Source organism: Chelonia mydas, chromosome 6, assembly GCF_015237465.2.
Source record: "Chelonia mydas isolate rCheMyd1 chromosome 6, rCheMyd1.pri.v2, whole genome shotgun sequence".
Lineage (NCBI taxonomy): Eukaryota > Metazoa > Chordata > Testudines > Cheloniidae > Chelonia > Chelonia mydas.
The window spans coordinates 30,625,928-30,651,882 of NC_051246.2; the positions used below are offsets into that span (position 1 = coordinate 30,625,928).

A 25,955-nucleotide genomic window follows, 5' to 3' on the forward strand; every position below is an offset into this window, starting at 1 on the left:
ACGTTGGCCAGGAAGTGACGTATGAAGGTGCTGGCGTATACGAGGTCATATAAGAGGTTGGCTCGGCGCAGCCGTCAGTGTGGAGGGGCCGGAAGTGGTCGGGGGGCGGGGCGGGGCGGGGCGGGGCTGCAGCTGGAGTGAGGCCTCCTCAGCTGGGAGGTCTGGGGCCCGTCTCGCCGCCGGCCCGTCGCTTCCCGGAGCCGCAGAGCGGGGCCAGCCCCGGGCAGACATGGATTTCCGGGAGATCCTGATGGTGGCGTCTGAGCAGCAGGGGCTGAGCGCCGTGTCGGTGAGCGCCGGCGGGGGCTCGGGGGGAGGGGGCGCTGGGGGGGGGCTTTCGGGAGAGCTGGGGGGACCTGAGCTGGTCGGTGGGGCGAGTCGGGAGGGGGGCGCCGGTGAGAGTCGGGGGGGAGCGGGGAGGCCACGGGCTGGGTCGGGCTTGGATGTCCCTGCCAGCCCAGAGTCCGTTGTCCGTTCCCGGGGGCCGCGCGGCGGGGGCCTTTCCAGCCACGGCTCTCGGCGCTGTGGGAGCGGAGGGGGCTTGTCCCCTCCTACTCTGCCCAGCTGCCCGAAATGAGACGCTCCTTCAGGTGAAATTTTCGCAGGGAGCCGCAGTTACTGGGGTGCGGGTTGGATCCTCCTTTTCGCTGGCGTTTAAAATACAGTTGACGTTTATTTGCAACGTGGGACACCGATGCAGAAAGAAAGCCCGTGCGGGAGCAGCGCCCTTCCGAGGCAGCCCCGGAGAGCTTTTCTAGCTTGGATTGCTGTGAAATGAAGCCGGCAGCTGTGGCCGGTGGAGGACTGCAGTGTGCTGGGGTTAATTTCTTTTTCTTAAAACAAAATGAATGCCAGCCTTTGTTCACTTTTACAACAAACGGAATAAAATCAGTTTTATGTGGAATTAATGTAGATTTGTGGATAAAATGAGCCAATTAATGGGTACGTGTGAAATCTGAACGCAGGTAGGGGGCAAGTGGCCTGGTGGTAGTACTGTGTTAGATGGTTTGGATTCCCTTGCTCCTGTCTCTGCTACCTGAACTGGCAGGGGCTGGAATTACTTCTAACACAGTGTACCTGTTTGGAGAGGGCAAGGAACTTCTTTCTCATTTTTCAGCAGTGATCACTCCAGCCAGCTAAGGAAATTTACTATTGCTAAATACTGTAGTGGTCTTGTCCATTCTTCAGTCAGAGCTTTGGGGTTCTGTTTCCCTGGTAACATTTGATATCTTCACTTACCTTGGTGTAAATTTTGGGGTGGAGGCATTTGTTTTTGGTATTAGTGAGGAATCAGCAGTTGCAGGAAAAACAGAACCTTTAACTTTTGTCTTGACAAGTAATTCATTTGCCTGTATGTTGTATTCTATCCCTAACACTTGATCTGTTTGTGTCTTGTAGTAGTTAGATGTCTTACACCTTTAAAATTACATTGTCTACTCAGTTTTCTCCTGCCGTTTTAATGGAATACTTGTATTTGCTGCCTATCCTAAATAGTTGTATGTTGTTACTATGCATTGTTGAAACGGCTCTCATGTTCCATGTCAGAGGGTCTATACTATTCAAGGGCCCAGTCCTGCTTCTGTTGCTTTTAATACGTGTTTAGCCATAGCCATTGTCTTCAAAGGAAGCCGGATCAGCAGGATTTACTTGCATGATTAACTTAATTGTAGAGTGAAAAAATGCATTTCAGGTTTACAGGAGTTGAGGCTTCCCTGTCTCCCTGCACTGATACAAGTGAAATTAGTGCAACTTCTGCTTGTAGGCAAGGCCATCTGTGTAGTGCGGAGGGGCTTAGGAAGGGTTGCTGTTCTCAGTGAGATGTGCAGGGGGAACTCTGCTGTGTGGCCTTTTAGGTGCGGCTGCTAAGGTTCATAGGAGAGGCTATTTCTTGGGGGCTTCTGAAGATAGATATCTAAGGCACCCCTGTTGACTTCAATGTAAGGGACAATGTGGTTTAGTGGGGTCTAGCAGAATAATTCCGGATTATAGAATTTACACATGCTATTGTGAGTTCTTTGCAAACCTCCAGGACAGTTAAGAACAATTTGTTTTATTTTTTTCTTTTAGAAAACCTTAAGAAATTATGTGACAAGAATGTTGAAGTTGTACAACTAAGGACTCACACTATGGAAAGTCAATTAAGTTATGGTTTCATATGCTAGGTAACTCTCCCCCTTCTGTGTATTCTCTGCAATATCTTTAATGATCACATATGGTGTATGCAATTTAATACATTTTTCTATAACCTTAGATACACAGTAATACAAGATGTTTGTGTATGCCTGAGTTTATGAAAGCCATTTGTATGAAAGGTATACAATAAACCATACTTATGCATCATACTTCACGTTAAATGTACCATACAGAGTCATTAGCAAAACTTCCTGGCATATAAAGGCCACAAATTCACAGCTACATTAGCTTTTTTCTTAGTGACTTATTCCCTGAATTTTACTCAAGGAAGGCTTATTTACTATAAATAAGTTTTTAGCATGTGAGTGTTAATGAAGACTTATAGGTCTTCGTCAGTAAAGGACAAAATGTTCCACTTTATGACAATGGGAAAAAAAAACAACAGGATGCTGTGCATACTCATCTGATTTGTAGAAAAGTGTATTTGTATTTTTTAGAACTAGTATGTGGTCTTTAACTTAGACTGTATTGTAGTGCATGCTCATTAGGGTCATAGATTCACTGTAGCCTTTTCCTGACTTCTGCTGCTTTAACCTTAATGTTCTTGCAACATAGTATTTTGAGTGGAATAAAGTCATTGGCAACAAGATTTTTAAAACTGGAAAACCAAAACAGGTTGCTTAATATCCCTGAGGGAATGCAGAAAGGCTGGGTATTTGAGACTGTCAATTTAAGGGCACTGGAAAGCTTGCTCTGCAGTCTTTCCCATCTATGTATCATTCGTTGGCTTCCAGACTTCAGAATCCGTCTGAGTTTCCCTACCAATCTCCTTCTTGTATTTGGAATATCGATTTGAGTGTCTTGCTGCAGTTTTCCCTTAAAATTATTGAATGCTTTCCCAATGGAATCTAGAGCAGGGATAGGCAAACTTTTTGGCCCGGGGGCGACATCGGGGTATGGAAATTGTATGGCCGGCCATGAGTGCTCATGAAATTGCAGGAGGGGGTGAGGGCTCCGGCTGGGGGTGCGGGCTCTGTGGTGGGGCCAGAAATGAGGAGTTCAGGGTTTAGGAGGGGGCTCCAGGTTGGGGAGTGTGGGGTGAGGGCTCTGGGATGAGGCCGGGCCAGGGATGAGGGGTTTTGGGTGCAGAAGAGTGAGGGGGATCAGGGATGGGGCAGGCTGTTGGGGCACGGGGGGGGTGAGGTCTCTAAGGTGGGGCTGGGGATGAGGGGCTTGGGGTACAAGAGGGGGCTCTGGGCTGGGATTGAGGGGTTCAGAGGGCAGGAGGAAGATCAGGGCTCTGGCAGGGGATTGGGGTACTGGGGTGGGGGGAGGGGAAAACTCGGGCAGGCTCCAGGTGGCGCCTACTGCGAGCAGCTCCCGGAAGCATGTCCCCCCTCCAGCTCCAAGGCGCTGCCAGGCAGCTCTGTGTGCTGCCCTGTCTGCAGGTGCCACCCCTGCAGCTCCCATTGGCAGGGAACTGCGGCCAATGGGAGCTGTGGGGGCAGTGCCTGTGGATGGGACGGTGCGCAGAGCTGCCTGGCCACACCTCTGCGTACTACATAGGAGCCGGAGGGGGGGTCATGCTGGCTGCTTCCTGGGAGCCGCGCGGAGCAGGGCAAGCCTCTGACCCAGCTCCCTGGCTGGAGCACAGGAGCAGGGCGAACCCCCGACACTGCTCCCTGGCAGGAGTTGAGGGCCGGATTAAATGGTTTGATGGGCCGGATGTGGCCTGCGGGCCGTAGTTTGCCCACTTCTGATCTAGAGCCTCTGAGTCCCAGGCTTTTGAACTCTATGCAACAATTCAGAGAGGAGGGGCTGTAATTGGGTCTAGCATAGAGACAGCTTGGCTCCGATCTGGGCCATAAATTGTTATTTTAAGAGGAGCAATTAAGGTGGAGTTGGAATGCTGAGGTTGGGTGGGCAGCCTGCCTTGAAACTGGAACAAAAACACTACTTTCTGGTTCGTCAGCCAGAACATTTGATCAGTCATTCAACATCCTTTTCTGGGTGCATAACTGGTATTGGTTCTACATATATGTTTGAATTTAAATGTGATTTTAGTAGAAAAGGTTTATAATTGCTTCATCCTATTAAGTTTCTAAGGAGTTGCCCTTTGCTAGAAGCCAAAGTGATGTTCTCTATCACTTATTTATATAAAAGGTTATCTGTGTGAAAGTTCACTAAATTTGTCGTTATCAAAAGAAAAATATGTTTAGTTAAAAACAGTGACAGTATAACAAATTACAAATCCTGTTTGCCAACTAATGGTGCTACATGGCTGGTGATTAGGCAGTCATCAAAAGCTTCAGTGGCACAATAAGATTGCCAAAGAGAGTCATAGACTGAACATCCAGCCAGACTGTCTTAAGGACTTAGCTAAAGATAATTGGTGTGGTGCTTGAGCTGCACGGAGGCTGTGTCCCTTTGGAATTTGCATTGATGATGGGGAATGATAGTATTGCATCATGTCCCAGTAAAATTGTAGATCTGTTCATTTCCCCATAGAAAACCAAGTCAGAAATAATAAAAAATGTTGTAAGTAGTGATTTAATTCAGAGAGTGTTCCCATTACAAGGTAAGGGATATGTTGGCTTTTTTTCTTTTTTTTTAAAGAAAACGCCTTGTAAAGTTATCAGTAAATACAACCATGGGTATATCCACCTGGCTAATGAGCTTATTAGGCAGATGTTGCCAAAAGTTTCCATAAGAGCTGCAGAAAAGTGATATGCCCCTTGTGGTGCAGCTGCAAGCACATTTTTACCTGTCTTGTAGATATGATGCTGTACAGTGGTTTCAGTACTATATATTCAGTATTCTGCTCCAGCACAGGTTTCTAGCGTGACCTTGGGCAGGTCACTTAGGCCCAGATCCTCGAAAGTATTTAAGCGCTTAACTTCCATCTATGCCAATGGAATTTTGGAACCTAAATACTTTTCAGGATTTGGGCATTAGTACCTTGATTGTGCACCATATTAATCGATGGGAGTTTTACCATTGACTTCAGTGGGTGCAGGATTAAACTCTTGTCTCCATTTCCCCATTTGTGATAAGTGGAGACTTCTCTACTTCACAGGGGTGTTCTTTGGCTTAATGGAGATCAAGTACTTTGAGATATTTGGATGGAAGGTACTACAAAAGTGCAAAATATTGAATATGCAAAATAAAATTACAAACATTTTAACACGCACTTTGAGAATAGTTACAACTAAAATCACCCCTTTATCTAGTTCTGTACTCTGACTGCTGCCAGGAACCTCTCATCAGTAACTGTAATGCTTTCACATAAGACAGTGCTTTTCAACCTTTTTTCATTTGTGGACCTCTAAAAATTTCAAATGGAGGTGTGGACCCCTTTGGAAATCTTAGACAGAGTCTGTCAACCCCCAGGTTGAAAACCATTGTTCTCTGGTAATGAAAACCTTTCACAGACTCCTTAGGGATAGTCTGCAGACCCCAGGTTGAAATCCACTGACAAAGGAGATCTCTTATTATAGAGAATTTATAAAACACAGCAGTTAGAAACCTGAAAGAGAATAGCACTTAAATCTCGTGGAGGTCACTCAAAACTGAAATAACTTTCCTCCAGACCTGCACTAATTGAAGAGATGTTATTTTATGGTAAACCAGACTTAGGTATATGATAAGTGAGTAAATTGAACCGTGTGGACTAATGCTGATGGATCTAAATGGGTGTAGTGCAAATTGAATGTTGAAGAAGTAGCCTCCGGCGGAATTTGCAGACACACGGCTGTCAGTAACGTGGTTTATATTGCACCATTATAAAAGCCCCGTCCCTATAAAATTTCTTTCTGTGGCTGAGAAGTAGCACCAATGCACGAACAGCTATGAACAGATCTAGCCAACAGAGCTTATAACCCAAAGTGTATCCTTGAAAAAGGCTATGAGCAGTTGAAGACTCACAAGATCTACTGGTGCTCATTGGAATGTGTATTAACTCCTCTAATGGGCAGTGGAAACTTTGGGCATGTCATTTCTGCATATGAAATATGAAGATTGGACATGATGTAGAGTAAAAACATGACACACCTATCCACAGTTATTCCACACATACATGATTTCATGTAACTGCGTCTCACCTCATAAACCAGAGCCTAGATATACCATTCTATTAGACCAACTTCCATATGATAATGGGCAAGCCATAGGATGTGGTACAAAATGCTGGTCTGGACTGAAGGTTTTTTTTGTTTGTTTTTTTTAAACTCTGAGCTTGATTTTCTTTCATAACTGAGCTCTAGGGTCCTGCAGAGTCTGTGACAAAAATGTGTATGTAGGGATCTGACTTTTAATTTTTTTGTATTAATCTCTTGCTATGGAAAAGACCAACACAATCAAGGGGAAATAACTATATGGAGGGAACAGTGAAACTTGCTATTGATAAATGTAGTCAAACGCATAGAGTAAGCAGGAAAATATTTTTTCTGTGATCATTTTTAGCTACCATAATAAGTTTTATGAAAATAACATGTATAAAATGTTCAGACTGATTTTTTTTTTAGTTGTCCCTGTAAGCAAAGACATTCAAGACTCTGGTCAAGGAAATTTTCCAAATCAACATCAACTTCGAGGTTTTTGAATAGTTTACTTCAGTGGTTCTCAGCCCTGGGGGTACACACAGGTTTTCCAGGGGGTACATCAACTCATTTAGATCAGTGGTTTTTAAACTTTTTTTCTGGCCACCCAGTTGAAGAAAATTGCTGATGCCCATGACCCAGCGGAGCTGGGAATGAGGGGTTTGAGGTGTGGGAAGGGGACCCTGGGCTGGGGCAGGAGGTTGGGGTGTGGGAAGGGGATGAGGAGTTTGGGGCGCAGGAGGGGGTTCTAGGTTTGAGGGGGGGGCTCAGGACTGTGGCAGGGGTTTGGGGTGCAGTAGGGGGTCACTGCTCTGCCCTGGGGATGCAGGCTCTGGGATGGGGCCAGGAATGAGGGGTTTGGGATGCAGGAAGGTGCTCCGGGTTTGCAGGGAGCTCAGGGCAGAGGATTGGGGCGTGGGCTTACCCCCAGCGGCTCGTGGTCAGCGGCGCAGGGGGGGTGCTAAGGCAGGCTTCCTGTCTGTCCAGTGACTGCACTGTGCTCTGGAAGCGGCCAGCAGCAGGTCCTTCTCCTGGGCAGGGGGGCTGCAGGGCTCTCCTTACTTCTTGCCTGCAGGCACTGCTCCCCCCCAGCTCCGCTCCTATTGGCCAGTTCCCGGCCAGTGGGAGTGCGGAGCCAGTGCTTGGGGCGGGGGTAGCGCATGGAGTCCCTTGGGCACCCCGTCTCCTCCCCCACGCTTAGGAGCCGGACCTGCTGCTGGCTGCTTCCGGGGCACAGCGCAGTGTCGGAGCACGTAGGGACTAGCCTGCCTTAGCTGGGCAGCTCCGCCAACCAGACTTTTAATAGCCTGGTCAGCAATGCTGACCAGAGCCACCGCCACCCAGTCCCTTCCGTCTGCGACCCAGTTCTGGGTCGCAACCCACGGTTTGAAAACCACTGATCTAGATATTTGTCTAGTTCTACAACAGGCTACATAAAAAAAAACACTAGCAAAGTCAGTACAAACTAAAATTTCATGCAGACAATGACTTGTTTATACTGCTCTGTATACTATACACTGAAATGTAAGTACAATATTTATATTCCAGTTGATTTATTTTATAATTATATGGTAAAAATTAGAAAGAGAGCAGTTTTTTGGTAATAGTGTGCTGTCACTTTTGTATTTTTATTTCTGATTTTGTAAACAAGTAGATTTTAAGTGAGGTGAAACTTGGGAGTTCGCAAAACAAGTCAGACTCCTGGAAGAGATACAGTAGTCTGGAAAGGTTGAGAGCAACTGGTTTACCTTATTGGTTTGAGTAGTGCTCAGATTGCTTTTGTTTTTTTCAGTTTTAAAAATTGTTTTTAGCTATTCGAATTGTATTTTATCCTTCATGTTTTCTGAGATTATGGTTGAGAGATTACAACTATTTTTAAAAATTAATAAACTTGTGCTACTAACACCTCAAATTAATAACTAGGAGTAATTTTTGAAATTTTTCTCTCTTCTTCTACCTTGTTTACCTTTTGCATTTCATTCATCTTGTTCAGCCAAAATAGACTTTTTCTGGTTTCAGAATGCCATTGTTGAGTTGGAGACAGTGCAAGGGAATGGTTAAAAAGAAACAAACCATTCATTCTAATTTTTTCAAGTTATGAAACATTTCTATTAATATTGGATTTTGTAATAACTATACTAAAGCTAAATTTTCAGCCTGAACTACCTGACTCTTTAGTATGAGCACCAGAAGACCTGTCCCTGAATCAAGACCTTATAGTTTCTTTTGTAGAGAAAAGGTGTTATGTTACGAAGGAAATTTAAAACCAAAAAAAGTTTTGGCCATAATCATTAAGCAGCCATATTTATGAGCTGCAACTTTGACACTTCTAGCTCCTGCTAGCCAAGGCATTTTAATATTTGCACCGAAATCACCCATATGGTAGTCTAACATTTATTACTTGTCATCTACCAGGTTAAGCCCAGTAGATCCCAGATCTTTAGCTTTTTAAATGAATCATGGGGATTTTTCCAGCATAGAGAAAATTCTGCTGGTTTGATGGTCTAGTTGTAGCTCAGAATGCTATGTAGAGTGCTTAACTGTGGGACTCCAGTGCAGTCTCATTCGTGGACAAACAAGGTCTGAAAACACTTAGTCCTCAAACAGCTCCTCCACTTCGTTCTGGGGCACAGTAAGCTAATTTCAGAGGGAGCCACATCCAGCTTGCTTGTGGCTGGTAGGGGTTGGTTGGCTGTGGGCAGAATTCAGGAAGGATGAGGTAAAAATGAGCATCCTCTGAGCATGGAGGAGGATGGTGGGGGAGCGAATATCTTCTACCAATAGAGCTCATTGATGGGATGAGTAATTTTTTCAATATTTTAAGGCACACAGTGTACAGTTGAGAACAGGTGCTTCGAACGCCCAGAGGATGAGCCTTGATAATGTATCTTATATTTTGTGAGAAAGCAAAGCCAATGTGGTACATTTTAGCAATATTGAGCCATGGAGCTGCTATCAGTTGCTACCCTGAGAGATAATCAGTGTTTACAGTTTGAGAAGCACACGGTTCCAGAATAGCTTGACCTGCTCTTTTCTAAAGGCTGTTTCTCCATTCCTTTGACAAACTTGCTGATAACTGTGTGAAACTTGATTGGTGTAGCTGCTGCTTATTAGATTAAAAAGTAAAATGTTCAAGCTTATCTTGTCTGTCATTCCAGGAAACTGATGTTGGAGTAGCTCACAGTTTAGACTAATCATTGAATGATGGTTCTGGAACAGCTTTGTGCTTCAGACCAACCATTCATTTTTTAAACAGAGCTAAACTTATAAATCTGTTCTGGTTATTCATTTAATGATGCTTACAAGCAGTTTGAAGAAAATACTTTTTGGAACAGAACTAGTGATTCGTAACGTGAGAAATACTGTAAATAATTTGAGCAGTGTTTGGTAGCTGCATCTTCAAGATCAGATAGAAATGACATTTCGAAAGCTTCCTTGACTGGGAAAGACTAATTTTAAAAAATATTACTGTTTACTCTTGTTACAAGTTCACACACAAATGGTGTTGAGAGGGGTTGCTTGTAGAGCTGCTTATTCACCAGAAAGCAGTGTATTTTGCTGTATTATAATACAGTGCTCAAAAATGCTTCTGTAACGCTTAATTTCTTTATAAGCCTTTCTAATGTGATGGATCATTCTGCATTTGGCCCTGCTATATGTGAAGCATTTTTTGCCAAGAGGTCCTCTTGTACAAAACTCTTAAACAAAATTTCCTTTTTGTACATTCATTTTTTAAAATCATTTGTAGAAATCGAATGATAAATTTTCAAATGTAAATTTTCTGTTGGTGAAATGTGTTATCAGCTTTAGGAATGAAATCATCCACAGAGCAAGACTATAACCCGGTAGTAGCAGTGCAGGGTTCTCTAAACTGCTCACCAGGGTGCGTCAACCTTGTTCTGGAAGGATTGCCTCTAAGAACGAGAGGGTAGTTCAGTCTTTGTCTTTTCAGTTTTAGGTCTAACGTCTGAAACTGTCAACAGAAAGATCAGTCTTGATGATGTATAAATATCTGTCCAATAAGCAGTGGACTGAAGGTGCCAACTCATTTCCCATAGACCTCTGAAGAATTGTTATATGGCAATATTTTCACCCACTACAAACATGGGCTGGATTTCAACCAAAAACCCAGATGTGAAAAACTTCATATCCCAGTTCAGATCCCCTGAACTGTTTAGTTCCCCGGACAGTTTATTTTGTACCTAATAGCAAAGCTGAACAACTAACAAAACTGCTGTTGGTGCCTTTCGAATGAAGGGCCCAACCCTGGAAATCTTTACTCTCTCTAGTCCTTACTAATATGATTAGTCCCACGGATTTCAATTGCAAGTGCAAAGGATTGTTGTTTGTGTGAGTTAACTACTCAAAGGAGTAAGGGGTTTGCAAGAAGTCCTCAGATTGTGAAGATACGTTTTATGTGTAGACATATCTATCAGTAGATACATTCAGGTTGTGGAAAGCTCTTTAATTTGATGCTGAATGTCAAGTTTTGCTACTGAAATGAGATTGTGGTTTTTCTAGTTTTGCTTTAGCAATTTCAAGAATGACTAAAAGGCAACTTTTAAACAGCTGCTACAGGAGCCTTGCAGCTGGTGTTCTAAGAACCAGTTTTGGCTTAGTGCTTAGTAGAAATGATCTTCTGAACCTTGAATCTTAGTATATACATATTTGTTTTAACACAAGCTTGTATTTTTATATAAAACACGCAAAGCATTTGTGTTGGTATGTGGCACTCTTCATCAGAAATTAAAGCTGAAAAACTCCAGTTGGACATATACTTAAGTATGTGTAAAATTACACTGCTAACCAGTTTTTCTACCTCCAAGGTATTTGGGCATAGATTTCTTTTTCCAGATGTTATCCAGTAAAATTATTTCTTAAATTAAGTGTCTTGGTGGTGATATTTGTTGAATGAGACTAGCCAGTGATGGTGTGTTTCAGCACACTACCAGCTGTAGGAATACTTATGGTTTCATATATGGCAGAATTTCAGCTCATTTCCCCAGGCAATTCTTTCAAATGGGGGGGAATCTCAAAATTTTAGAGCAATTTTGTTTCACCCAGCTGTCCAATTAGCTAAAGGCTTTTGCTTATTAGCAGAAAGGAAGATATACATGTTCTAAAATTACCTTTCTTAGGGTTCTCCCAGCTGCTTTTGGATTTAACTAATTTCCCCTATTTCCATTATCTTATCCGTTGTCACCTTTGCTTCCTTCTCTAACCCTTTTTAGTTTGAAGCCTCTTTTATATGAGGGAAGAAGTTCCAGTAATCCCCAGTTCTCTCCTTTTTACTTCTTCCACTCCTTGAAAGTTCTGTGTGATAGTAACCACTTAAGTCAAAGGGCTTGACTGCTGTCACACTGGAACTGAAATAACTACATCAGTTTCACACCTTTAATTATGTCAGAGGAAATCTTTGTGTGGACACATATTTTGGATTAAGAGTATCCTATTTGGATGTAATGTAAATTGATTTTTTTTACCAAATTAAATTACATCCAAAAAAATTATGCTTAATCTGACATTAGGGTTCACACACAGATTTGCATCAAAAATAACTAATCACATAAAATAGAGCCAATGTAGTTATATTGATTCTAGTTTGTATGCAGGCAGACAAGGAAAGCTGGATGAAGCCTGTAAACTCTTCCCATCTGCAAAGGGGGTAGTCATGCAAGAGTGAGGTGTATTACCTCACTCTCCAGACAAAGGCTTGTGTGATGTTTGTGGTACTCCTTTCCCCTACTGGGCCGGGGAGTGTAGAGCTGCATTTGGGTCCATTCTAATGGCTGTTTCTACTAGACCACTGGTGTGGCTATTGCACACGTTTTCAATCTCCCCTCCTTTTCCTCTTCATCCCTTCTGATTCTCTTCTGTCCTCTCTTTGGGTCCATTTCCTCCTTTCTGGTTCCTTGTCCTTTTTATGCCCAGAATGGCTCCTTTGCTATGACTTTTGTACATAGGGCCTGTTCCTGTGCAATGCAGAGCCGCCTCATTTCTTGTTAGTCTGTTGCTTAATGAATATTGCCTTTCATTGTTAACCTATTTAAAGCCAGATAAATCCCTGTTACTGAGGCTTTGTCTACACTAGCACTTTTGTCAGCAAAACTTTTGTTGGTCAGGGGTCTGAAAAAACACACCCCTGACTGACATAAATTTCATCGACAAAAGCACCAGTGTGACCTGCGCGATGTTGGCAGGAGAGCGTCTCCTGCCGACATAGCTACCGCCGTTCATTGGGGGTGGTTTAATTATGCCGGCAGAAGAGCTCTCTCCTGCTGGCATAGAGAGGCTGCACAGGAGACTTCACAGCTGCGCAGGTGCAGTGGTACAGCTGTGCTGCTATAAAGTCCGTAGTGTAGCTAGCCTAAGCTTCTCATTGACTGTGATTTTCCCACTTAGTAAAAACAGCTATAAATATTAAGACCTTTGTTTTCTTCTGATCAATTTGCTTTCTCTTTGCAGAAAAGATACAGTTTGGCAGTAGGCCCTCCCAAAAAAGATCCAAAAGTCAAAGGTGTCCATTCTGCAGCAGTGCAAGCTTTTCTGAGACGGAAAGAAGAAGAAAATAGGGGAAAAGGTACCTGTTAAAGTTGTTCAGAGTATTCCCTACTGGAGAACAACTTCTTCAGTGACTCTGTTTGGGACATTTTTACCCTACTCCTTACGTGCCTTTGAATATTATTGTTATAGATCCCCACGCTTTGGAATGTCCTTTCATAATTCCTGCAGAGTCAGAACCACTGTAGAGCAGGGCTGCGCATGTTCTCCTTTGTGAATCCAAATGTTTGCTCAACAGCACTTCTGCACTCGTTGTCAAAGCAGCCACAATGGACTAATAGCATGAACCAGGAGAGGGCACAAGGAATTGTTCTGAACTTTTGTACAGCTTTTAATATTGAAAAAACTGTATTTAACAGTGTCTGAAAGTGACAAAAAGCCAGGATTCCTGTCTTTACGCCAGAACATTGTGCCTTTAAAAATTAGATACGCTAACCCCGTCTGGATTAATTTTAAATCTTTTGGCTATAGACTTTATTCAGACCATTGGTGTTTTTAAGTTGTGTGTATGTTCCCTATAGTTGTTGTTATGCAGACTGAACTGTAGCCATGTTCTTCATAATATTTACTTACCCCCTCTGGAATTCTTTATCTCCAGAAATTTAGATTAGACATGACCGAAAAATCTTTTCCTGATATTCTTTTACAGAACTAGAGGCAAAAAGGAAGAAGGAGGAACTTCTAGCTAAGCGTATTGAACTGAAACATGACCGAAAAGCAAGAGCTATGGCTTCACGGACTAAGGACAACTTTTATGGCTATAATGGCATTCCTATTGAAGAGAAGCCTAAAAAGAGGCAGACTTGTGAAAGTGTTGATCGATGCACAGATGCAGAATATATGACAGAAGATGAGGCAGAGCAATTTGAATACAGTCAGACTGAATCTGAGCATGAACCAGAAGAATATGAAGAGAAACCATCCAAAGCTGCAGTGAAACCAAAGGCACTTCCCAAAAGTGCTCCTACCCCTATGAACTTTGTAGATCTTCTGAGGCTCGCTGAAAAAAAACAGTATGAACCAGTAGAAATAAAAGTAGTGAAAAAGATAGAAGAGAGGCCAAGAACAGCAGAAGAATTGAGAGAGAGAGAATTTTTGGACCGGAAAAACAAAAAAGGGGAAACCCAAAAAGAGAAAAAAAAACCTGAAAAAGAGATTAAGAATGTAACTGCATCAAGTTCTTCAAATAAAGTGTTTTCTCATAAAGAGTTTATAAACACAAAGCTCAGTAAAAACGCAGTGGATAAACATTCCTCTTCAAAAGGCAGCTTCCCCTCTCAGTGTGGCGCTGATAAGAAATCCAGTGGGCCTGTGTTTAGCAACAAACATGCAAGGTCATCATCTTCCTCCAAATCCAGTCAAGTGGAAAAAGCAAAAGTTACACAAAATGGATCTTTAAAAAGGTCGAGTGGCATCCATAGTAAATCTTCAGTCAATGGAGTAGGAAAATTTGGGTCAAGCTCTCATACACCAAGCTCAAAAGCACCTGCTAATGGGGCTCAGAAACTACAGTCTGCTAAAGAACTTAGTCTGAAAAAATCTACTTCTGTCCATACAAAACTGGGTAGTGCAGCACCCCCTCAGCATGAAATTGTTAAAAATTCCAGCTCTGGGAGGCCAGGGAGCAGTGCGGGGACGGGCGGGACCGGGCGGCCGGGGAGCAGTGCGGGGACCAGGCGGCCGGGGAGCAGTCCAGGGATGGGCAGGCCGCCCAGCAGTGCAGGGACGGGTGGTCCTGGGTGGCTGGGGAGCAGTGCGGGGATGGATAGGCCAGGGAGCAGTGCAGGAACGGGCAGGCCCGGGCAGCTGCCCAGCAGTGCAGGGACGGGCGGGCCCGGGCGGCCGGGGAGCAGGGCAGGGATGGGCGGGCCTGGCAGGCCGGGGAGCAGTGCGGGGCCTGGCAGGCCGGGGAGCAGTGCGGGGCCTGGCAGGCCGGGGAGCAGTGCGGGGCCTGGCAGGCCGGGGAGCAGTGCGGGGCCTGGCAGGCCGGGGAGCAGTGCGGGATTAGGCAGGCCGGGGAGCAGTGCGGGAACAGGCGGGCCTGGGCGGCTGCCCAGCAATGCGGGAAAAGGTGGGCCGGGGCGGCCAGGGAGCAGTGCGGGGACGGGCAGGCCGGGGAATAGTGCGGGGACGGGGAGCAGTGCGGGGATGGGCGGGCCCGGGCGGCTGGGGAGCAGTGTGGGTACAGGACCTGGAAAATCAGTCAATTCAAGCATGGGACCTGGGCGACCAGGCAGTGGCTCAGTTGCACCTCCAAAACCTAAGTGCACTGTTGTATCAGAAACAATTTCATCTAAAAATCTAGTCTCCAGACCAAGTAATGCACAAATGAATGGAACGAGACCTCCTCCAGGGCATAGACCAGTGTTTCATCCACAAGGTATGCTGTTTTCAGCAAATAATGTTTTGTGTTATAAATAAGTTTCATGCATTACTTGTTCCACACTTCTGAGGTTGAAGTTGATCAGAATTGCCAGTGAGGTTGTAGACAGATTTTTCTAAGTGTATCTGATAGCCAGAATGGCATTCTGAAGAGTGCCACTAAATAGCAGTATGACTTTTCCCCTCCCCTTGCTGCTCATTGCAATATTTCTTTCCTCTTCACCTAACACTTACACACAAGAAAATAAGATCCTTAGGTAGGTGAGGTCTTTTCCAGGGAAAAAGAACAAAATTAATAAATAGAAAGGAAGGAGGGAGGAGTCCAACTAGCCAAAAAAAATGTATTTAGGTCTTTTCAGGTAACTTTTATAACCACAAGCTACTTTTTAAGGGTAGGTGGGTGAGTGGCCAAAGGGGAGAGAAATGAAGGATTCCTGAGGCCAGGTGTCATTTAAAATATGAAGAATTAATTAAATTTTAATAGTGCCTTCTGTTCAAAGATCTCAAAGTACTTCATAAACATTAGGCCCCACAACAAACCTGTGAAGTATGCTTAGTAAGTGTTGTCTGGATTTATTCCACCTTGTTGGCATGGGGAAGTGAAGTTTTAAAAAAAATCTTTGCAGTTGTAAATGGGATAGCACTTTTGTAAACCAGTGTATTTGAAATTCCATGGTTGAGCAAGTATGCAGGCATAAATTTACCTTTCATTCTGGCAGTTCCTCTGGGATGCAGTTGACTGTAACGATGGGAAACTTGTCTTGTACATGTAGCTTAGAGGAAATATTTCCTCTTGCTGAGACTCTTGGAATGTCCAAGTCAGTTGGTTTTTTTAAAAAACTCAGCCTTGCAGCCCAGAGCTGCAAATTGTACCTCAAATAATAGATATATCTGCACGGAGTCCAGTGAAATCATTTATTTATCAAGAAGAAGAAGAGGGGAGAGAAGTAATGGGGAAAAGCATAAATAGAAAAATAATAAAAATCATTTCAGTAGTGAAGATTATTTTGTAACACATGAGTTACAGAAGTCGTAAATATTTTTACTCTTTCTCTTTAGGTCTTCCAAGGCCTTCTCTTCCACCTATAAGTTATAAAAGACAAATAGAAGATGATGAGGAATACGATTCTGAAATGGATGATTTCATTGATGATGAAGGGCAACCCCAGGAAGAAATATCAAAACATATTCGAGAAATATTTGGCTATGATCGGAATAAGTAAGAGAGATTAAGATGTAACAATATTTTCATGTCCTACATTAATTTTGTTTGACCAGCTCTTTTCTTCTGAAACTGTAAATTGTTAAACACTTAGTGTTGCACCCAACATAGGGGAATTCTTTATTAGACCTTGTTCTAACAGGCAAGAACTGATCACAGAACTAAAAATTAATGGTAGCTTAGTTACAAGTGATCATGACTTGATCACATTTATAATGTGCAAGCAAAAGAAAGTCCAACCAGTAGAGTGAGTGTGTGTGTGTATACTTATATCCATATATATACTTGATGCTTTAACAGAGCCAACTTTACAAAGCTGAAAACAATTATGAGCCAAATCAGCTGGAAGGAAGAATTTAATCAGAAAAAATGTGAATGATAATTGAGGATCATTTAAAAACGTCTTACTAAATGCTCCAATATCCACAATTCAACAACTGAGGTGGAAGGTCATGCTGGTTAAAAAAAAACAATCTGATTTAGAGGGGAAGTGAAGGCAACAATAAAAAAAAAAATATATAACAAATGGAAGAAAGGAGATGTTGACAGTGATGAATATAAATTGAAAGTTAGGAATTGTAGAAAATTGATAGGTTTCAGAATAGCAGCCGTGTTAGTCTGTATTCGCAAAAAGAAAAGGAGTACTTGTGACACCTTAGAGACTAACCAGTTTATTTGAGCATAAGCTTTCGTGCATCTGATGAAGTGAGCTACAGCTCATGAAAGCTTATGCTCAAATAAATTGGTTAGTCTCTAAGGTGCCACAAGTACTCCTTTTCTTTTTGAGAAAATTGATAATGGAAGTAAAGGGACACAAGGAAAAATCTATAGCCAGCATAATTAAGGACAATAAGAAGGACTTTTAAAAATATGTTGGAAACAAAAAGAATCCCCTGACAATGTTATTGGTTTAATACTAGATGGAAATGGTAGAATTATCAATAATCAGAAAAGACAGAAGGGTTCAATAAATATTCTTGTTCTGTATTTGGGGGTAAAACGGATGTTATCGTCTAATCACATAGTGATTACGTGCTTTCCATTCCACAAGTATTTTTGGAGAGTGTTAAACAGAAGCTACTAAAGTTAAACATTATTAAATCAGCAGGGCCAGATAACTGCCATCCAAGACTTTTAAAAAAGCTGGCTGAGGAGCTCACTGGATTATTAATGTTGATTTTCAATAAGTCTTGGGGCATTGGTGAAGGTCCGGAAGATGAGGAGAAAGCTGATGATCTGTCAAGTTTTAAAAAGGATAAATGGGATGTCCTGGGTAATTATAGGCCTGGCAGCCTGATGTGGGTCCCAGGCAAGATAGTGGAGTGGCTGATATGGGTCTTGATTAATAAACACTTAAAGGAGGGTAATGTAATTAATGCAAATCAACATGGCTTTATGGCAAATAGAGCCTATCAAACTGACTTGATATCTCTTTTTTTCATGAGATTACAAGTTTGGTTGATAAAAGTAATAGTTTTGCATAATATATTCAGACTTCTGTAAGGCGTTTGATGAAGTACTGCGTGATGTTTTGATTAAAAACTAGAATGATATAAAATTTTGTGGTAATAGAACATAAATGACGAAATTATCAATTCTTCACGTTGCCGTATGTGATACCTGACAATATGTATTTCCAGCCCTGTGGTATTTAATGCCTTCTATGGAAGCCTGTAAGTCTCTCTGCTAAATATTTATGCTATATTCAACATTATAGTATCTTTTTGCCTAAGGGTAAAGCTCTGTAGCTAGCTCTTCAGTTTGTGTTAACTGTTCTGTCAGATGGTCAAACCTCTGATATATTTGTTGCATAGAGCAATAAACATATGTACACACTGACCAAGAAATGAAACCTTTTATTTTCCTCGTTTCGTACTCTGCCTCCTTTCTTAAGGTATATTTTTAAACGTAATGATATTTCAAAAACCTTAGTTTTTCTTGATAAAACAATATTGTCTTTGGCACAGTGTGGCAACCCTAATAGAGTTGCCATGTAAGCATAACCCACCGTATGAATTAATTAGTTTGAATAGTATCAGGCGAACACTTTTGACCTGAAGATTTGTGAAGCAGAAGTATTATCCTCTTCTGCTTGCAATTGTTCTTCCACAGCTGTCTTACCAATCAGTATGGCTGTCATTAAAATATCATGACTATTCAACCACAAGAGGTGACCCCCCTCAAACTGTTGAATTGTGTGAAGGAGGAAGCAGTTGCCTACTTGGTTTCTACTTGACTTCCATTTGTCTTTTTTTGGTGGATGAGAAGGAAGGTGGGCAACTAAACAGTCCAAAGTCCTAGGTAAGAAAAAGAGCAAAACTATTCAAATAAGAGACTAAAAAAACCTGGCATACTGTCAAGTGCTTTTCTTTTACAATGTTGGTCTTGTGGCTCAAAGACTAAATCATACGGATACATTTGTTAGTTTTTAATGAAGAATACTAGGAAGGATTTCAGTCTTTTCCATATTATGCTGTTACGGACACCTGGACCTTCAACAGCAGGTCTGATATAGTTAGCACTGCAACAGAAACTAAATGGAATGGGCCATGTCAAGTGTCAGATGTGCTGCATAGGACAGGACACGCTTTCTGTAATTCACTATTGAACATGGGTTAATAAATACTCGGTTAAGTAAGTTAAAATGTTTATTATTCAGTGGGTTAAAACTTGATTTTAATTTTTTGGAGAAATGTAATTGGGTATATATCAGGATAATCTTTTTTAAAAAAATGCCTATTCATAATTCAGCCATATATATTAGTATTGACTAGCTCTAATTTTTGTTTCTCATTATATTGGATTAAATATAAGTATTTGCTTTCAGATATAAAGATGAAAGTGATTATGCCTTACGTTACATGGAGAGCAGCTGGAAAGAGCAACAGAAAGAGGAAGCCAGGAGGTATGAATTAGATTTAAGTTTTGGTAGCAAGAATTTTCTTCTCCTTACTACTGTACTAGAATCTTTAAGTCATGCAGCTGAGTTAAAATGGACATTTGTCAGGTGAAATCTGGTCCTAAATATAAGCTTTGTGAAAACAGGCTTACATACAACTTAAGGCCAAATATCTTCCCTAAGTGTCTTATAGTTCCAGTCAAAAAATGATAACAAATCTTGTGGTTTATCACTTAAATATTGTAGAATTTTGCTAATTCTTGAGAGCTGGAAAAGGGAATTGACTAGTAAATGCATATATATACAGTGTCCAGGCACAGAGATGCAAGTATAGTAATAATAAAACAGTGAAAAATAAAGCAGATTTTTGAATTTCAGTCATGCATATCTGGGGCCTCTCTTCAGTGGCAATATGACACAGACCAACAGTCTGTAGTAGATTTTTATTTTCTGCACAGTTTGAAGAGGAATGTGGTGCAGTTATAAAATCTACTCAGTGTTTTACCCCAGCTACTGAGTACCAGGACTCAAATATAGAGACATTTACAGAAGTTTCCTGTTTCCATTATTGGGCCTTTACATTGTCCTTTAAAAGGTGTGTTATGTATTGCATACTCGCAGCTTCTCACCAAGGTTGGCCAGTAGGTCTTGATTGCTTTTCCAGGTACAGCTACTTGAGCTGTAGCTCACGAAAGCTTATGCTCAAATAAATTGGTTAGTCTCTAAGGTGCCACAAGTACTCCTTTTCTTTTTGCGAATACAGACTAACACAGCTGTTACTCTGAAATCTTCTCACAAAGTTAGTCAGCCTGCAATATGGAGTTACGGGGACCAACTGTCCAATCAATTACTTGAATGCTACACAGCAGTTGCTGTTCACCAGGCTGTGTGATTGGGACCCTGAAACGAGGGTTTTTCAGTGTTGATCATCTGGCTCCCTGTTTAATTGAAAAACCTGTTTTTGAAAGTTTTAGATGCTCCCCTTAAAAGTCTAAGGAAAGAGTGGTATTAATTGTAAAGCACCTGCACAAAATATCTTTCTCTCTACCCCAAAATGCTTTTAACCAAATATCCTAGGCTTGTTGTGCATCCTTGAAGTGGAGAGAGATCTTTGTAACCCAACAAACCTAAAATTCTGGGTACCTTGCAGCTTTCATTTAAAAAGAAAAATAATGTCTTAAGCCAAACTTCAAATATTTGAATACTTGGTGTATTTATTACTTTAATTTAAACTCTAAATTTGGGTTAGTTACTTTTTCTGCATGAATAGGAGAGCAGGAGTTGTACACGTTAATGTCTCCTGGGTAGTAGTAGTATAAAGGATTTGATATCTTCTCTTATTTGGCAGTTTGAGACTTGGTGTCCAAGAGGACCTAGAAGAGCTGAGACGTGAAGAGGAGGAATTGAAACGTAAAAGGCAGGCAAAGAAGCTGAGGACATGTTAACTGATTTACAGTGGTTTTGTTCTGTTTTTCTACTATCCTGGTCACCCCTTTGCCTCCATATTTCAGCTCCTCATATAGTACAACTTTAGTTTTTATTTGCTTATTGGTGAGCAAGAAAATATGTAAAGGGAGGAAAGGGCCTAGAAAAACAAGGCTTTAGTTTGACCCTAAAATATTTATTTTTAATACTTGCCAGGGTTAATTTTTTACAAAAAGAAACTAATGCAGATTTTTGGAATAAAAGCTATTAATTAGTTTCCATTGACTAAATTAGTTCAAAATGCCAGCAGAAATATTGACTAACTATGCACTGGCTTGCAAGATTTATGTGGGCCATACACCAGTAAATCAGACTTGCATTCTTCATTTGACATGTGGAAAAAAAAAAAGATGAATGACATTTATGTTCCTTAGTTATTTTTGAGAGATAAAAGTACTGCTTTGTGTCTTAAATCTCCTGAGTTAGGATCCCTCAAAATATTGAAATATCATCTTCTGTTCAAAATAGCTTGGTTGTAAATTTCAGCCATTGTTTAAAGCAATAAAATGATGTTTTTCTGATTTGAGAACCTTGTGTCTTAACAAAAATAGTAATTAAACAGAAGAACCTTCGATTTCTAAAAAAAATGCTTGTCATTCATTATACCTTGCATTTAGCAGTGTGACCAAGATTACATTGGCGTTTTTTATGTCTGGAATGTCCATGCCAACCGATTTCAGTAAAACACAAATAATAAACCTTTTTCCTGGAAAATAGGAATTTGCAGCGTTTGTATATAACTAGTGCTTTTTGGCTCAAGCAAATGCTAAGGAATATTTTTCTGCCCTGTAAATCTTAAAATTGGTTTTACAGTTTCATCTGTTTTTACATATTGAGTGTACAGTACACTTTTATGTTTTTTCTTGCATTAAAAATCAGGTTTTTAAAATATGAATCAGTTATTTATGCAAGCAGTTCCAAAGTCTGGAAGAGTACATTAGAATTAAGTTGTGTGAAATACAGAATTTTCAGATTTTTTTTATGATCAAGCCAAGATGCATTTGCAATTCTTCTGTGATATCAAATAACTTTGCAGTTGTCATCCTGAATTTAACTAGTGAATACTTCTGATTTAATTTTAGCGAACCAAAAATTTAAATGTAATGAGTATCAAGAGAGTTCTGCCCTCTATTTTGATGCCGATATTGCACCTTTATGTCAAGCTATGCACTACAAAGATAAGTTTCCTCTCAGAAAATAAGCATGTAAACAATACGCACAGGGTTCATCTAAATCTGCAGAGATTGCACTCTAGGTTCACAGCCCTAATCTAATGATGCATTACTTTTTATCCCCCCACGCTACCACAGTGTGTGGTCTCATCAAAAAGCCTGTATCACTACTCTACTCTGCTTCAAGCGTTAGCTCTCCATTAGTAGTACTTCTACCATTCGATACTTAAACTGTTGCTAACCTCTAATGCTAGAAGCATTTGGCAAAGTGTTACAAGGTTATTGGGGGTAAGTGGAAGAGACTGGCCAAGGAATAAGGAAGAGGTAGGGGAAGAGAAATTGCATGCAAAATGAGTAGATACACAAGGAAGGAGGGAACGTAGCCTCTCAGAGAGCATTTCATGTCATTGCTGCCTCCAGAAACACCAATTCTGGCATCAAAGTGGAAGGACCAATATTGGCAGCAGGTGACCTGACTCGTAAGGAAAAAGGGGGCATTGTCCCTATTATAAACTCTTTTGGCAGTGGTGTAGCATTCCATCTTTTCAATACATTGCTAAAATGAATGAACCCTTTGAATAGTTGTTACAGGTTTGTGTAGCAGTAATTGACAGATACCCAAATGAAGGTAATTACCAGTGCGCCTCTGTATTTTTTTAAAAACTGTGTATATTGAATAACATAAAAATTGGTCCATCTCTATTGTACCTGCTCAATATACATATATATATATATATATATATTTATTTGAGATGATGCAAGATACTGTAACCTGATTGGTTGATTATTTACATGTCATTGTATGTTTGCTCTGCTTAATGGGACCAACTGAATTGTTTGTTCTAGAATTATCCACTCAAGACAATGACTGAATGTTGGGACCATGACCAAGTTGCTGTTCATTTTTTTAAACTGAATTGAACCTCTAGGTCTTTCTCAGCCCAGATTACTATATTAGCCCCAAACAATCTGAATTGTTGAAAAAAACTTCGGAAATGAAAACGTATTCACTGTTTGATCCACTGACATTTTCAAAAGTGTATATTAGAAAATGACACTTCTAAAATATTCAGTTTAGAGCTAAATCTGCATTTCAGATAAAATAGGTGAAATAAAGCCCTGATTATCCTTTTTTTACTTATGTACTTGGCAGAGATATGCTGTAATTAACCACTATTACAAGATTAGTTCAACTCTTTAATCTTGAAAGCACTGTGTTGTCATTTATCTTGTACAATATGACTGGAATATCATCTCCATTGCCAACCTTCCTCAAACACAGTACACCTTGTGCTGTATTTGTTTCCTCATAAAATAATAATTGTTTAAATTTTTTTTGATATTTCATATAGAAATTTAATTCATCTTTGCAGTCAGGAAATACTTTCTCATAGCTAGTATGGGTTACTAATGATTTTTCAAACTTTGTACAGGTACTATATTTTAATTAACATGTCTTTGTACATTTACTGCATTCTTACTGCTTGTAAATCAGCTAGGAAAGTACTAAAAATATTTTATATCCAAAAATCTGTTTACTCTCTACCAGATAATTAATTTTATTTTGTTAATGTCGTCAATATCTGATGACTCTTCAAAAGACTTTCAAGTAAAAAACAAACAACAACAACAAAACACTGCCTATTCCTGTTTATAAGGATTACATGTTAAGCCAGTGACGTTCATCGTAATTAAATGTTTAGGGTTTTTTTTGGTTTTTAGATTTTTAATTCAGTGTTTGAAGATGTGCCTTTTTTTTAACTAAATTGGGTGTAAAAAATCTATTCATGAATGTAGGAGTATAAAAAAGTAAAGGTTAGTCTGTTTCTGCTATCACGGATGACAGATCCTTTCAACTTGATAGTCTGAAATGATTAGTTTTCATAAAACCCTTCCAGGTCAGGCTTCAACTGCACAGTTACAGTAGCTATTTCTTTACCTGTATTACTAAAAGAAATTAAAGGCACTTTGTATTCGACTTTTTGAAAATGTTTTGTATTTACAATTCAGCTGTGCTTACACATCACAGCACTGTCCGGAGGTCAGGGTAGTGCATATCACGGGAAGCCTTAGTGTGCAATTCTGTCCTGTGCTTTAAAGTAGAAATCTTTCAAAGTATATGAAATCTCCTCACTGGAGTCTGGAATTATTTTTGTGTAAACCCCAAAATTGTGCAGGAAAACTTTTTTTTTCATTTTGAAACTTAATTAGTATCTGAAGCATATTTCCCAATACAGCAGGAGACCAAAACAGAGAGAGAAAATATATGGAGAGAGACTGGTGTTTAAATTGTGATGAATATACTTGACTTTTATTTATTCTGGTGAGTGTGATGCAATATTGAATTGTCAGTGTGTAATTGAATGCTTTCTGTTTTAGCCTCTGATTTTCTTTGGGGGTTTCATTTGTGCACAATGTCTTTTTACACGATGTGACAAATCAGGTAAAAACTTACATAGCTTAACTGTTTTCTGGGTGCTGGCAAGAAAGTGTATACTTTTGCACATGCAGAGTGCAGATAAGTTTTGCATATGTATATAATAAATTACAGGTATTAAACATTTTATTTATATTTGTCATTGGTTTGCGTTAATTTATATAAGATTTATACTATTTTTTTTCCTCCCAGACTCCTTACAGGATACTAGGTGAGCCTCAGTTGCCCTGAAGGGGAAGAAAAAAGTGATCACAAGTGCTCATATAGCCAACCTCAATGTATGAAAATCTAGCAGGGTAACTCAGCCATTCAGGAAAGCAGATTTTGAGACTGCACAGTGACAGGCCATCCCTCCACTCAGTGCTGACTCCATCCTTATGCCCAACATATTTATTATGAGACTTTTTGCTTCGTTTTGCTGACAAGAATGGGGCCCACAGGGGGAATTGTAGGAACAGTGTGCCATGCACAGTTTCAGGTCTGATTATGACAAACTTTTTGTCCTGTTACTGACCTGCTTCTGAAATAGAAAAGATTTGGAGCCTGTTTCTCCGTTGCCTCATCCCTCATGGTTGTTCTCTTCTATGAAAATTGGGTGTAAATCAGTACCATTCTGATTTGGTAGCAATTTGCATTCCTTGCATGAGGGTAAATGAATACACAGGGTGCAAGGTAGTGGAAATCAGGCCATCTGCTTCCCTTTTTTGGGAGAACAGAATGGGTTAGTGCTTTTGGGGTACACTTAGAAGCAGAAACTTATTCCAGGGGCGATCATATTTTAATATTAATACCTTGTTTTGCTTTGAAGCTGTGGTTTTTCCAGGTTTTGTTTCCTTTTCTGCTTCTTAACTGCAACTTAATTTATTTAAAATAATTTGTCAGATTTCTTGATCACTAGATTCTTGGATACACTGAGCATATTACATTGTAATTTTGTCTTTGTGCGGGATGTAATTAGTTTCCTAGGGTAACTGGGCCTATTAATGTCAAGCCTTCCCTGCCTGTGTCTGGCTTTTTATGGCTACAGTCAGCGGCTTTCCCCAGAACAGATCTGGTTCTTAGGTTGCCTTTGGAAACTTCATTCACAGCTCTCTGCACTGGTGTCAGCTGAACTGTTTCCATCCTCTCCCAACTGACTCCCTCCCTCCACCTCCCCCATTTCCTCCAGATTGGTAAGTTTTTCAGGTCAGCCCATGCATTTCAGGTGCTGTTTGTGCTCAACTCCTCCATTTTCCTCTTTTGGTGAAAAGCAGGCCACTAGCACTTATTTCCCCCTCCTGATGGACTTGTCCTTTGGATTAAGTTTGTTGAAGGCTGCCGTGTTGCTTGCTGTGGTGCTGGTGAATGGTTCAGCAGACTTGGCTCCATGTGCAGTGAGACTGGTAGCCAAGTTCATTTCAAAATGTTCTGCATACTTGCATGTTCACAGCAGATTCTTATTGTAGAGAGAATAAGAGCTTTGATTATTTTTTTTTTATGTTAAGCACAAGGGCCCACTTCTGAATTTATTTGCATTCCTCAAGCTAGGGTTTGAAGCCTTCTAATTCCTCAAATTTGGTGGCAATGT

At 40.8% G+C, this 25,955-nt stretch overlaps 1 protein-coding gene across 4 annotated transcripts; it reads left to right on the plus strand.

Annotated features, from left to right (window-relative positions):
- SPTY2D1 (SPT2 chromatin protein domain containing 1) lies at positions 1 to 24,523 on the plus strand. Of its 4 annotated transcripts, none has more exons than XM_043548734.1 (7): positions 71 to 289; positions 12,696 to 12,810; positions 13,441 to 14,644; positions 14,933 to 15,171; positions 16,233 to 16,392; positions 19,223 to 19,300; positions 20,643 to 24,523. In XM_043548734.1, exons 1-7 carry the CDS (start codon positions 230 to 232, stop codon positions 20,737 to 20,739), a joined length of 1,953 nt encoding a protein of 650 aa, XP_043404669.1. In that variant the 5' UTR covers positions 71 to 229; the 3' UTR covers positions 20,740 to 24,523. The 4 variants fall into 4 exon arrangements, with proteins under 4 accessions (XP_037755597.1, XP_043404669.1, XP_043404670.1 ...); XM_043548735.1 differs by having other exon boundaries at positions 13,441 to 14,464; positions 14,942 to 15,171; XM_037899670.2 differs by adding an exon at positions 2,068 to 2,162 and having other exon boundaries at positions 131 to 289; positions 13,441 to 15,171.
- The last annotated feature ends 1,432 nt before the right edge of the window (positions 24,524 to 25,955 follow it).